General features: G+C 39.5%; 1 protein-coding gene across 1 annotated transcript in view; it reads left to right on the top strand.

Moving 5' to 3' along the window:
* rundc3b (RUN domain containing 3b) overlaps positions 1-14,815 on the top strand; it is an 84,789-nt gene extending 69,974 nt beyond the window's left edge. The window contains exons 9-11 of the mRNA XM_048607206.1: positions 5,174-5,320; positions 7,633-7,751; positions 14,181-14,815. Of these exons, the coding sequence (XP_048463163.1) occupies positions 5,174-5,320; positions 7,633-7,751; positions 14,181-14,326 (412 nt within the window). The 3' untranslated portion in view covers positions 14,327-14,815. The remainder of the gene's footprint in view (positions 1-5,173; positions 5,321-7,632; positions 7,752-14,180) is intronic.
* The last annotated feature ends 576 nt before the right edge of the window (positions 14,816-15,391 follow it).

Below are 15,391 nucleotides of genomic sequence, written 5' to 3'. Positions count from 1 at the left end.
GATGAAGGGTCTAGGCCCGAAACGTCAGCCTTTCTGCTCCTGTGATGCTGCTTGGCCTGCTGTGTTCATCCAGCCCTGCACCTTGGTGTCTCGGATTCTCCAGCATCTGCAGTTCCTACTATCTCTGATCCTTGAAAGGATGTTTTTTAAAATTTAAAGTATAGAAAAAGGCACCATATATCGCTTTTTTTTTTTGAATGCTAGCTCGGTCAGTAGTAGTGCTGCAGAGTTATTCATGGTATTGCACATTGAAGTCCCCCACCCAGAATATGATGACCGCAATAGAAAATCCCATTTGGTTCAGTATTGTCCTTTAGGGAAGGAAACAACTGTCTTTACCTGGACTGGCCTACATGTGACTGCAGACCCACAGCAGTGTGGTTGGCTGTCAACTGCCCTTTGGGCAATTGGGGATAGACCATGAGCACTGTCCTAGCCAGCAATGCCCACATCCTGTGAATGAATTTAAAAAAAATTCATTCCAATGATGGGTTGGATGGTAATGAGAAGACACAACTTAAATATATTTATAGTTATTTGCAGTGACATAGCTGCCACTTTAATAAAAATGTTTAAGAATTTTTTGCTGCCATAAAATTGCTTTTGCCATAGTTGAATCTTGTGAAGATGAGTATAACACTAGTAAATAGTGGAAATAAAGGATTGAAATGAAGTGTACAGAGTTGTTTTATCATGCACATTTTCTCTGATGCGACAGCTAGTTTTGTGCATAGAAGTGAAGCTTTTCTAGGGATATGGAGGAGGTGAAAAGTTTCATTTTTCCATGATAACTACGTTGAGTGCATACTGTATAATCACACAATTAATAATGCAGTAGCATTCTCGGTGCACTGACTCACGTAAAACCAAAACTCGAAATTGCAGTATGACATCCATCACAGGCTAATTATTTTTAAATTCTGTAACCCCTTTGAATAACTAGATTTTTAAATCATGTCTAATTAGGTGTGATTTGTGAATAAGAGTGGGTTTTTGGTTGTTTTTTGATGTGAGATTTTAATGTGTACTGACAGGAAAACAGATCTTTCCACAGATACCCCACTAAATTTCTCTCCATTCAAGCCAATGATAACTCTGACTTTATAAAGTGATCAGCATGGAAACAGACCCTTTGGCCCAACTTGTCTGTGCGGACCAGATATCCTAAATTGATCTAGTCCCATTTGTCAGCATTTGGCCCATAGCCCACTAAACCCTTCCTGTTCATGTACCCATCCAGATGCCTTTTAAATGTTGTAATTGTACCAGCCTCCACTACTTCCTCTGGCAGCTCATTCCATACACACACCATCCTCTGTGTGGAAAAAGTTGTCCCTTGGGTCTGTTTTTAATCTTTCCCCTCCCCTTAAACCAATGCCCTCTAGTTTTGGACTCTCCCTACCCTGGGGAAAAGACCTTGGCTATTCACCCTATCTATGCCCCTCATGATTTTATAAACCTCTATAAGGTCACCCCTGAACCTCTTACACACCTGGTGGGGGAGAATAGCCCCAGCCCATTCAGCCACTCCCTATGGCTCAAACCCTCTAATCCTGGCAACATCTTTGTAAATCTTGTCTGTACCCTTTCAAGTCTAACAACATCCTTCTGATAGCAGGGAGACCAAAATGTAGGGAGTAGGCAGTATTCTAAAAGTGGCCTAATCAATGTCCTGTACAGCTGCAACTTGATATCCCAACTTCTATATTCTATGCACTGACCAGTGAAGGCAAGCATGCCAAATGCGGTCTTCATCGCCCTGTTTGCCTGTGAATCCACTTGCATCCCTAAGTCCCTTTGTTCAGCAACAAGGGCTCTACCAATAAGTGTATTAGTCTTGCCCTGATTTGACTTTCCAAAATGCAGCACCTTGCATTTATCTAAATTAAACTCCATCAGCCACTCCTCGGCCCATTGGTCTATCTGATCAAGATCCTGTTGTACTCCGAGGTAACCTTCTTCACCGTCCACTTCAACATCTGCAAACTTACTAACCATACCTCCTATGTTCACATCCAAATCATTTAGCTAAATGATGAAAAGCAGAGGACCCAGCACTGGTCCTTGCGGCACACCATTGGTCACAGGCCTCGAGTTTGAATATCAACACTCCTCCACCACCTTCTGTCTCCTACCTTCAAGCCAATTTTATATCCAATTGGCTAGCTCCTCTGGATGCCATGCGATCTAACCTTGCTAACCAGACTGCTGTGCAGAACCTTGTGGAACGCCTTGCTGAAGTCCATGTAGACAATGTATACTGCTGTGCCTTTACCAGCCGCCTTTGTCACTTCTTCAAAAAGCTCAATCAAGTTAATACGCGATTTTCCATGCACAGAGCTAGGTTGACTATCCCTAATCAGTCCTTGCCTTTCCAAATGCATCCAAATCCTGTCCCTCCGAATCCCCTCCAACAACTTGCCCACCACTGATATCAGGCTCACCGGCCTATAGTTCCCTGGCTTTTCCTTACTGTCTTTCTTAAATAATGGCACCATGTCACTCAACCTCCAGTCTTCCAGCACCTCCTCACCTCTGGCTAACTATGATAGAAATATCACAAGGGGCCCAGCAATCCTTTCCCTAGCTTCCCATAAAGTTCTAGGAGACACCTAATAGGATCCCAGGGATTTATACACCTTTTGTTCATTTTAAAATGTTCAGCACCACCTCTTCTGTAATGTGGACACTTTTCAAGATATCATTGTTTCCTCAAGTTCCCTGGCTTCCATATCCTTCTCCACGCTAAATACTGATGGTGAGATACTAAATAAGTATTTCGCCTCTCCTGTGGTTCCACACTTAGATGCTCTTGTTGATCTTTAAGGGGACTTGTTCTCCCCGGAGTTACTACTTTTCCTTTTAATGTATTTGTAGAATCTCTTTGGATTCTCCTTAACCCTATTTGCCAAAGGTAGCTCATGTCCCTTTTTACCCTTTGTATTCCTCTTGGGATTCACTCGACCCCAGCTGTCTGTACTTGACACATGCCTCCTTTTTCTTGACCAGTGCCTCAATTTCTCTAGTGATCCCACGTTCCCTACACCTGCCAGCCTTGCCCTTCACACTAACAGAAATGTACTGTCGCTGGACTCTGTCTCATTTTTAAAGGCCTCCCACTTTCCAACTATCCCTTTCCCTGCAAATAGCCTTTCCTAATCAACTTTTGAAAGGTCCGGTCTAATACTTTAATGAAAACTGCTCATGTTTTAGTTCTATGTAGTAGATGCAGTCGTGGCAGTTTTTTTTTCCCCGCAACATACCTAATTCCAATAATTTTAATGCAACCATTTGTAAAAAATTCTATGCCCCATCATTACTTGCAGTAATTAAATGGTTGCTTTATTGAAAACCCGTACATTGCAATTCCCATTGTATATGCAAGAATGGAGTACAGAAATCCCACTTTACTGAGGCCTGTCACATTTGAACCAAAGGCTTTCAGTTGTTTGATCGGGTTCACTGGACGGTGTGCTTATGTTTTGGCTTGTCTTGGCAGACACCTGTATGTTAGTACAGTATGGATGTGAGAAATAGTAGTTGGTTTTTTTTCCAAATGACTAAACAAACAAAATGGGTCAAATTAAATTACTTTGCATCTCCCTGTTCATATTATCAATACCCCAGTTGCATCCTGTAAGGTTTCTACTCATTTTAACTACTCTCTTACATGCGGAAGCTGTTGCTGTTTGCTTGTATATTTTATGCCAATTTCATAACCAATTTTCTCCTTTTTTATTAGCTTTTTAATCACTTTTATTTTAAAAAAAAAAAAAGCCCAATCCTCCGGCCTACTATTACTTTTCACTGCTTTGTATGCTGTAAGTAGGAACAATTTTGTAACGTGTTGGGATGTCCAGTTGTATGCGATATTTTAAAACATTGTACAAATTTTGCATGGTTGTCCACGTACAAAGTCATTTCTGGCATGGTTCTTGATTTTGGAGGTGAGTTGGTGGAAGCCAGTAAGTGAAACCTGCATCGCTGACGTACAGAGACAGTCATGTCTATCAATTGACAGAAAAATTATTGTCTTTTTTTTTTAAAAGAACTACTTTCGTACCAGTTCTGCTTCAGTTGTAGAAGGCATCAGTGAGACCACATCTTGAATACGGTGTGAAATTTGGGGCTCCTTACTTTTAAGGAAGCATATAAATGCATTGAAGGTGGTCAGAGGAGGTTTACCAGATTAATACTGGAAACGAGTGAGTTGGCTCACGAGGATGGATTGGACAGACTAGGCTTGTTTCCCTTGGAGTTTAGAAGAATGAGGGGAGACTTGTTCAAGTTTAAGATCCTGAATGTTCTTGACAAGATCAATGTGGAAAGCATGTTTCCTCTTGAGAGTTGAGAACTAGGGGGCACTGTTTTGAAATTGAGTCCTCATTTCAGGACACAGATGATAAGCATTTTTTCCACTGAGGATTGTGTGACTTGCTCTGTCATAGAATGTAGTAAGACAGTGGTCATTGAATATTTTCAAGACAGAGGTGGATAGATTCTTCTCTAGGCAGGGGAATTTAGGGTTTTTGGGAATGTGGAATTCGAAACACAAACCAATTAACAATGATTTTATTGCATGGCAGAGCAGACTCGAGGAGCTGTGTATTTACTTTTCATTTCGTATATTGAGAAGTTTGGGAAGGCTGTTGATTCTTTTTTTCTGGAAGCATGTATTTCCTCACTTACAATGTTGTCAAGGTTGAGGTGGTTATTAGTGACTGACTGTGGTGGAATTTACAGAGGCCACAGGATTTTAGTTCTAAATACTTCAAAGCCTCTAATGATGTAGATGTAGTATTTGCTGTTTATCTTTACTCAATTATGACTAGCTTTAAGGAATGAACATTTCTACCATTGTCCAAGATCTGAACCATGAATCAAAAATGATTAACATTTGGAAGTAAAACAATTGTATTACTAAAAATGAATTGATGGAGTGACATGACCGGTAGTTATAGATGTTACAATCATTAACAAGTGTTTTCCATATGAGGTAGTAAAAGCAAGATCACAGTCACATTTTGGAAGGTAAATAAATATTTAATGTTGAAAAGTAGCAGAACCAAGTATCGTGTAGTTGTATAAGTAGCTTCTAGCTATTGCCCAGTAATTTTGTGCAATCTGAAGTCTGTTACCTTGCTGCAATCTCATTACACACCTTGTCTTACAGGGCAGTGTTGAAACATAATGATTTGAGATCAAGACAAGAATTAACCGCACACCTCACCAATCAGTGGCCCTCCCCAGGAGCACTAGATGCAGATGCTGTTGCTTTGGATACACTTCTGTACAGAAAACAGTGTGGGCAATGGGATGAGTATGTTTTACATTTTATTTTAAAATGCCAAGTTTGACTTGTTCTGGTTGTGATTATTCTAACTTAAAAATCACTCGTATCCTTATCCTGCCTTGCTGTAGCTCATTTGAGGTTTTTATTTGATCATAAAAGGATTTTTCTTTCTCTCTGAAAGATTTGTAACCTTAACCTTACTGTGTCTCCACTATTATTGCCTGACCTGCTGAGTATTTTCAACAATTTCTGTTTCTGTTTCATGTTTTCCAGCCTTTGTAGTGTTTTGCTTTTTGACGTTTAACTTGAACGTACACAAGAGGAAATGAAAAGACTAGCATATTCTGGGCACTTTTTCAAATACTGAAGTCATAACAATATATCTTTAAGGGCAAACAAAAATTTTCAGATAAGGCACTCCCTACAGCTCAAGACTAAACAATCTGTTTATCTACCAAAGCAAATTGTGGGAGAATCTAGAACGGGGTGGGTGCGGTCATAGTTTAAAATTAAGGGGGAACCAATTTGAAGTAGATTTTTTTCCTCATGAGAGCTTGGAGTCTTTAAAGCTCCCTTCCTCCAAAAGGTAATGGATGCAGAATATCTTGAAGGCAGAGGTAGATGAAGTTGGTAACCAAGGTGATGGAAAATTATCGGGACATGCAGGAATGTAGAGTTGAGATTAAAATAAGATCAGCTATGATCTCATTGAGTGGCGGAGTAGGCTCGAAGTGCTAAGTAGCCTGCTCTTGTTCCTTGTTTGTGTGTTCATAACTTAAATTAACCACCAGACACTACAAGAGTCTATAAAATATGCAACTTTTTTTTTATAACTTGCTCAATTGATATGACATATGTATATTTTAGTTATTAGTTGACAAAGATGTTAATCTATGTTTGTAGTATGTATTTTAAATATTGAGCATTTGTGAAAATTAGGAAATTTAATTTTAGAAAATATTTTCCAACACCCAAAGCTGGTGAGTTGGTTTACAGAGCATCAGAGGCTGAGGGCTGACCTTATAAAAGTTTATAAAATCATTAGGGGCATGGATAGGGTGAGTAGTAAAGGTCTTTTCCGTAGGGTAGGTGAGTCCAAAACTAGAGGGCATAGGTTTAAGGTGAGGGGGGGAAAGATTTAAAAGGGACCTGAGGGGCATCTTTTTCATGCACGGGGTAGCGTGAGTATGGAATGAGCTGCCAGAGGAAGTGGTGGAGGCTGATACAATTACAACATCTAAAAGGCAGCTGAATGGGTATTTTGAAGAGGAAGAGTTTAGAGGGATATGGGCCAAATGGGACTAGATTAATTTAGGATATCTGGTCAGCATAGATTAGTTGGGTTGAAAATGTGTTTCTGTGATGTACAACTCAATGACTCTGACTTTGTGATGTATTACGTGTTGTATCTAATAATTGCAAAAAGCCATTTTCTGTCCACAGCCTGTTTTTAAGAATTTGTTGATAGTTGACAGCTCTTCAGTCTTGATGATAACATGATGATTACACTGTCCTCTGCCATTACATTGCATTGTTCAATCACCTGGTTAGTTACAATAACAAAATCTCTGTCAATTTTACTAATCATTGTGTAAAAGGTGGTATCACAGCATTTGAGGTATAGCCAGCAACTGAAAGTAAATCCAAACTAATGTAACTATTTTTGAAGGAAAAGTCTGCTTATAAAGTAAGTGTTACTGTTGCTCAGTAAATTCTTGCATGGCCATCAATTATGTAGTATTGAAATCTACAAATGAAACAGTCGACTCTGGAACTGGAGGAACACAGCAGGTCAGGCAGCATCAGAGGAGCAGGAAAGTCGACGTTTCAGGTTGGGAAGCTGGTCTCCTTTTTTTTTCTCCTACTCTGCTGCCTTACTTGCTGTGTTCCTCCAGCTCCACACTGTGTTCACTCTGATTCCTGCATCTGCAGTTCTTGCTATCTACAAATGAAATATCCTGTTACATTTTTTAGGAGATAAGTTTTTTATGTTCTTTTAGAGAAATTTAGTAATCTCCCACAAAGATTGGTGAAACGATGTTGATTGTTTACCTAAAGATGAGATTATATACAGATAATTTTCACTGGGAGCCAAGTATAATACAACATACTTCGATCATTTTGCTTCAGAATGCCAACAGGCCATGGATACATCTCAGCCTGTCGAGGTGTATAATCACTTGCATGGAATGATTGATGTCAATTTACAATATTTAAACATTTATGTCATAGCACTATATATAGTCTGCATGTTTGTGACTTAAAGACATGGTGATTTAAGATTACTTTCACACGTTATTGGCAAGCTTGCAAGATATTGTTGTGATTTGTCTTTGCAGACACAGTTTCCAAAGTTTGGAGCAGCTGTCTGCAGAGATCAGTCTTTCTTCAACTTCACTAGATCCATTACATCCACAAAAAGAGGGGGTGGGAAGGCATGGAAACTCAAAAAGAGAAGGTAAGATTTAAGGGGAGAAAAAGCGGCATTGACATCCTGACGTACAATCAGCTCAGCATTAAATACTTACAAGTGCATTATTTTGTGGATAGAAATCTATTTTTATTCAGTGAGAACAAGATGCCAACTGTACAGAATTTATGACTAAGGTGCATAGTAAAAAGTTGTTGCATTTATTGTCCCAGTTAGCCAAAGCTTACCTATTTATAAGTAACTACAGCTAGACTAGCTGCTTTTCATTTTAGCTGGACATTGCACTCTTGCTGCTGAGTCAGAAGGTTCAAGTCTAGCAACAAATACTTGAACACAGTCTAGGCTGATTATTTCAGTAGAGCATTGAGGGAGTGCTATACCATTAGAAGTGCTGTAGTTTATTTCAAATTTTAAATGCCCACTCTCAGATGGCTGTTTTTTAAGAAAAAAATCTAATGGTAGTATTTCATAAAAAGGATGGTTACATTAACCAATATTCAGGCTGGAAGCAACATCAGGAAAAAAGCAGATTGTCTGAACATTATTACATTGCTGTTTGTGGGAGCTCGCTTGGGTGCAAACTGTCTGCTGTGTTTCCAACTTTTACCACTGTGACTACACTTCAAAATACTCATGGCCTGCAATGCATTGTGGCATATTCTGACATTGTGAAAGACAGGTCATTCTTTTTTATTCTGCCCAACGTCTGACAATCCCAAAACATTCATGTAGGCACTTCACGATTCCTGAGAGGGGGTGAGGGGCAAGATATGTTTGCTGATGACAACTGAAGATAACAGCAATGGTGTTGTAAATTCTTTGTGTGAATGCTGATGGGGATCGAAGATGAGTATTCCATTGATTTTTTGAGGCATTTTTTTTCCACCTTTTCAGCATGATGTCACTACCAAGCACTTGCTCACCCTTACCGCTCAATATTCTGAACAGACCATTGCATCTACAATCGTCTTCCCTTGAATCATATCCAACATCCCCTCCTTTACTTGTAGAACTTCACTGAAAACACGGAAGATGTAACATGTTCCCTTTAAACCTTCTCCGTTCCCGGCATTCAGGAACCCAAATGTTTCTTGCAAACAAGACAACTATTTATTGTTCTGCTTTCAATTTGATATACTGATTTATGATGCAGTCTCCTTCCTACTGAGATACCTCTGCAAAGCTTGTTCTGAGCCTTTGTGGCTGCCTGTTATTTTGATTCTCTGCCTTGCACCCGTTCTGTCCTTTGGTCTTTTACACTAATCCCATGAAGCTCAATGTCAACTCATTGAACAGCACCTCCCTCTTTTTATTGAGTACTTTCCAGTCTTTTGGACTCAAGAAAATTGAGTTTAACAAATTTAGATTACAACCTCTGTCCATTTTCTTTCTTTTTTGACTGGAACATTTTATAATGATTTTGATTATTCCCAGATACATACTTTTATTTTTTATTCATTCATGGGATGTGGGCGTCACTGACTGGGCTGGCATTTATTACCCGTCCCTAATTGCCCAGAGGGCATTTGTGGTTGAACTCATTTCTGTGGATCTGGAGTCCCAGAGCAGGTAAGAACGCCAGTTTGCTTCTGTACCTGGCATAATTTTTCCTGAAAGTTGACAATGGTTTCATTGTCATCATTTGACTCCTCATTACAGTTAATTATTGAAATGAAATTCCACAACCTTCCATGGCAGGATTCAAACCTGGGTCCCCAGAATATTACCAGGGTCGCTGGATTAATAGACTAGCGATTTAATACCACTAGGCCATTGAATCCTCTAAGGTCACCATAGTCCTGGACCATAGAGCTGCTCTCTCATTGGAGAGAGATGATTTGGTGGTGGTGGTTTGACCTGGGGGTTGCCATACCTCTAGTGAGGGGGCGAGGCTGAGGAGTCCTTCATGGGAACCTCGGATGGTGCAGGAATTGAACCCAAGCTGTTGGCATTACGCTGCTTCACAAGCCAGATATGCAACCAACTGAGCTAACTGACTCCCTAAAGCCTCTAAGCTCATCTTCTACTTTTTCATTTTGCCTTGCTTCATCATCTTTTTGTATTTAACCTATCCTGAAATTTCTCCATCCTGTCACAGACCACCCCTTTCCCTTCCTCTGTCGTTGCTTAAAATCTGTTATATCTCTTAACATTTCCTTGCTCAAACATTGAACTGAAACATTAACTCTGTTTCTCTTTCCATAGATCCTGAGCGGCCTGCTGAGTTTTCCCGGCAATCTCCTAGAGTCCTAGAGTCGTACAGCATGGAAACGGGCCCCTCAGTTCAACTAGTCCATGCCGATCGTTCCCAAACTAAACTAGTCTTAGTTGTCTGTGTTTGGCCCATATTCCTCCAAATCTTTCCTATTCATGTACTTACCCAAATGTCTTTTAAACGCTGTAACTGTACTTGATCCACCACGTCCTCTGGCAGTTCATTCCACATGTCAACACTCTAAGTTTAAAAAAGGTTGGTCCCATGTCTATCTTTTTTTAAACTTTTTCCTTGCACCTTAAAAATATGCCCTTTTGTTTTGAACTCTCCCACCCTAGGGGAAAGACCCTTGATATTCACCTTATCTGTGTTCCTCAATTTCCTACACTCCAGTGAAAAAAGCACCAGCCTATTTTTATAACTCAAACCCTCCATTCCTGGCAAGATCCTGGCAAATCTTTTCTGAACATTCTCCAATTTAATAATATCCTTCCTATAGCAAGGTGACCAGAACTGCGCACAGTACTCCAGAAGAGGCCTTACCAATGCCCTGCACAACCTCAACATGATGTCCCAACTCCTATACTCCAAGGTCTGAGCAATAAAGTCGTGTGCTAAATGCCTTATAGCCACCCTGTTTACTTGTTTCACAGATTTCAAAGAATTGTGTATTTGAACCCCTAGGAACACTACCCAGGGCCATACTAGTAATTGTGTAATTTCTGACTCTTGTTTATTTTACCAAAATGCACTACCTCACATTTATCCAAATTAAACTCCGTCTGCCATTCCTCAGCCCGTTGACCCAATTGATCAAGATCCCTTTGTGATCTTAGGTAACCTCTTCGTTGTCCAAAATACCACCAATTTTGGCGTCATGTGCAAACTTACTAACCATGCCTCCTATAATCTCATCCAAATCATTTTATGTAAATGTCGGAATGTTTTTCTCAACCCAGGACAAAGACGCAAGAAGTAGGCAGGTTTCGGGCAAGTGGAAGATATTTATACAAGCATAAACCAGTTTACACTGGGAGAGGGCCGAAGGATCTTCCCTGAATCTGGCTTTGGAAGATAGATCAATGACACAACTTCTGCTTTTGCAAAGAAAAACAGCATTTTTGTACATTGTGTTACAGTAATCAAATACAATGTAGCCACTGTCCTTCCCCCTAATTGAAACACCCAATCCTGTGAGGCACCCAATCAGTGATGGGCACTTCTATAGACAGCCCCAGGTTCCCATGATCTTATGGTATTAGCTAGACACTGTAATCGCTAGGCCTTGGGATCTTCCTATGCATGCTATTCATTAGCATTACAAAAGTTTAATGGCTATACTCCTTCAGGTCTTTCTCAGACTTCCTTATCTGTAAGGACAGCTCAAATTCTACTACCCATTGTATTTTGGTGCTGTCTTTTCTCACATTCAGTTACTCCCTTTATTTTCCCACTGTCCCAATTACATAATGTAAAAATAAAAAGTTAGTTTTAACTAATTGCTGTAAGGTTAACTTCTGTTATAAAGTTAATTAAAAGTGTAACATTATGCAACTACTACTGTCAGCATTTTGTAATTTATGGGTTGTGATCAATCTATCTTGTTCAGGGCATAAGAGAAGGTGTCTCCTAAGGCTAGTTAATTTTCACATCTAAGCTTAAATATTTTTTAAGGCTTGTATTATGTTCTGGTTATGTAATGAAACCAGCTTATATGATTCGAGCATTTTTAGCTAGAAGCTATTTAATATTGCTGGTAGCTTCAAAGAGGCAGCTATTTACTATGAAATAACTTTAGCTGTTATCCTTGCAGCTGTTAGGGACTTCATTCAGCACCTGATGTTATTCATTTACTGGGACAATCATCCTGATATTAATAAGGCTGGAATTGGTCATTTATCTGTCCTAAGGCATCCTTTTATCAGAACTATGTCTTGGATGGGAACATAGTGTTCTTTTATTGACCTTCCAGCAGTTCTGTTCGAAGTGAAATACAATGGTACCTATGTGAGCAGGCTGCTCAGTTTTGCTTAGCTTCCATCTGCCATCTTGTAAGCAGGCATGGGCCACTTAGTGTATTCAGGTACAAGTCACCTTACATAGCCAGGTATATGTCACCCCTACAATAAATAACAAACAAAAGTGGACCCAGCACCAATCCCTGTGGAACATTGCTGGTTACAGATCTTCATTTTGAAAAACAACCTTCCACCACCACCCTCTGTCTCCTACCATCAAGCCAATTTTGTATCCAATTGGCAAGCTCACCCTGAATCCCATGTGATCTAACTTTACTAATTAGTCTATCATGCGAAACCTTGTCAAAGGCTTTACTAAACAACCCCTACTGCTTTGCTCTCCTCTGTCTTTTTGGTTACTTCATCAAAAAACTCCAAGTTTGTGAGACAAGATTTCTCTGCATAAAAACCAGGCTGATAATCCCTAATCGGTCCTTGCTTCTCCAAATGCTGTAAATCCTGTCTTTCAGAATCCCCTCCAACAACTTGTCCACAACCAGTGTCAGGTTCGCAAGTCTATAGTTCCCAGGCTTCTCCTTTTAGAACCGTTCTTAAACAATAGCGTGACATTAGCTAGCCTCCAGCACCTCATCCATGGTTATAGATGGTATAAGTATTTCTGCTGGGAACCCTATAATTTCTTCCCTAAGTGCCCACAACATCCTGGGGTATACTTGATCAGGTCATGTAGATTTATCCAAGATAACAAGATGTAGAGCTGGATGAACACTGCAGGCCGAGCAGGAAAGCTGACGTTTTGGGTCTGGACCCTTCTTCAGAATTTTCTGAAGAAGGGTCTAGGCCCAAAACATCAGCTTTCCTGCTCCTCTGATGCTGCTTGGCCTGCTGTGTTCATCCAGCTCTACATCTTGTTATCTCAGATTCTCCAGCAACGGCAGTCCCCACTTTCTCTGAATCAATGTAGATTTATCCATCTTTGTTTTCTAAGGCCTCCAACACTTCCTGTTCTGTAACGTGAACGGTTTTCAAAACATCACTATTTATTTCCCTGAGTTCTTTAGCCTTGATTTCTTTCTCCACTGTAAGAACTGACATTTAGTATCTCTCCTGATTTCCTGAGGTTCAACACACAGATGACCTCGTGGATCTTTAAGGGGCCCTATTTTCTCTCTTGTTGCTCTTAATGTACTTGTAGAATCTCTTTGGGTTACCCTTGACCTTATCGGCCAAACCCATGACACATCCTCTCTTGGCCCTCCTGATATCCCTCTGAAGAATGCCCCTACACTCTCTACCCTCTTGAAGAGATTCATATAATTTCAGTTGTCTATGTCTACTATATCATTCTTTCTTTGTTTAAACCTTTTATTCATCCATTGTTCCCTACTTTTACCAGCCTTACCCTTCACTCTTAATAGGAACACAATGCCTATGAACTCTCGTTATGACACTTCTGAAAACCTCTCACTTGTCAGTCATCCCTTTACCTGCGAACAGTCTACTCCAATAAACTTTTGAAAGTTTCTCGTCTCATTCCATTAAAGTTTGCCTTACTCCGATTCAGAACTTTAACTTTTATGGAAGGCTTATCCTTTTCTGTAATACTGTCAGTTTTAAAATAGTTATGATTATTAGTCCCAGTCACTTGCCCTGCCTTATTTCCCAAGAGAAGGTCAAGTTTTGCTCCTTCTGTAGTAGGTACACGCACGTATTGATTAAAATAAATTTTCTTGAACAATCTTTAAAAATTCCTCACTGCCCAAACTTTTAACACTGGTAGTTCCAATTAATGTGTGTAAAATTAAAGTCCAATTTTAAAAAACTAAAGTTTTTAAAAAAAAAAATTTGGTGTAGGATTTAAGACTTCTGGCATTCAGAATTTTTGTACTTTTGTATCAGACTGCTTGACAAAGTGCTGAGGATGTAACACTGGAGGAAGTTTCTGATTTTTGTTTTGGGGAGGAGGAATGGGGGAAACTGGTAGACCCAGATTTGAAGACAAGTGCTGTAATTTACAATATCTGATAGACAGAGAGGGAACATTGATCAGAGAGGATGGGTCAGCAGAAAAAAAAATCTGTGCATGCAGGATTTAGTGCCAACAAACCTTTTTAATGATTTTTATAACTAATTTTGTAATGCTGTGGCTAGCTCTTATTTGTGTATTTTTCATAACTAATTAGCTGTGGAGCGAATGATTTATGTGCCTGAGTTTTATATCAAGTGAAAGCTGTAAAAGTAAAGGCATTGTTTTATTTACAGGGAAGGAGGACACTCCCTCATTACTTGGTTTATGTGGATCCTTGACTTCCATGACAAGTTACAAGTCTCTTACAAGCCTCAAGTCAAGTGAATGCCTTGCAAGTCCCAATGCTGAGATTACAAGCCCAGGGCTCACCCCATCCTAGGAATTATGTTATCAGCAAAGCAAGGACAAAGCTGGTGCCTTGTGCACTTAAGTGACATTCCAAACATTCAAATCCTGAAAAGCATGGAAACTTGGCTCAATAAATCCAAACTAATTTTATTTAACCAGAAAACCAATAGAAAAGAAGCTTTCTACTCAGTGGTATCTTCAGCATCTGCAGAAGGCTTTGGCCATTTGTGTGGATTGCTTTACTTAGGCATTTGCTTTGGAACTTATTCTAGACATGCAAATGTAATTCATGACAGCTTGTGTTGAAATTTCTTTCCCATAAAATGTCTGCTCTAAGATGCCCTCCTTCTTGTGACAGAAAAAAACAATTCTTGTTTGTGCTGGAGTTACTTTACTGAAGCCTGAGATACTCATGAATTTATGGAGCAAAGAGGTTGTCAAATGTGTAATTAATTTCATTGCATAAAAAGAAAAGCTGCTACTTTTCCTAGAGAATTATAAAGTTTAAGTATTCTCTGTTCCTTGTCTTAATTAAGATTGCAGACTTCTAGATGTATGTCATTAGATGTGTATTTATTTCTTTACATTTTGAGAGTCTTCGGATCAAAGCCATTTTTCACAGACCTGCAAGTGAAGATGATGCCTAGTCTGTGTTTTTTTTTTGGGCAGTGTTTTAACTAACTTGATACAAGATGCCTTTAACATTCTGACAGGACTTAGGTGTGTGAAGGTGTAGGTTGGATTTATTAATTAATATGTGGAAGTTTTACGTATCTCTGATACTTGAGAATGTAAATGATGAGCACATTTGGTGTTAATTTAAGTGCAGTTGCCAAGATGTGTGTTCATTATTTGGGACTAGCTACTATTGATATCAAGTCAGGAACAAGCATATAACCTAGTGCACTGGTTTAAGTACTACACCCGATTATTGTAATTGTTCAATTCCAATGTCAATGCATCAACAAAATTATGACACATTTTCCTGCCCTTAAAAAAAACATTGTTGCATGTCACTCATTGTCACAAACAACAGCAAATCATTGATTGGAACACACTGACAGATGATGGGTGCAAATTTTGTTAACACTGGTTT

The sequence above is a fragment of the Rhincodon typus genome, chromosome 2, assembly GCF_021869965.1.
Source record: "Rhincodon typus isolate 14 chromosome 2, sRhiTyp1.1, whole genome shotgun sequence".
NCBI lineage: Eukaryota > Metazoa > Chordata > Chondrichthyes > Orectolobiformes > Rhincodontidae > Rhincodon > Rhincodon typus.
This window is presented reverse-complemented; position numbering and strand designations above follow the sequence as displayed.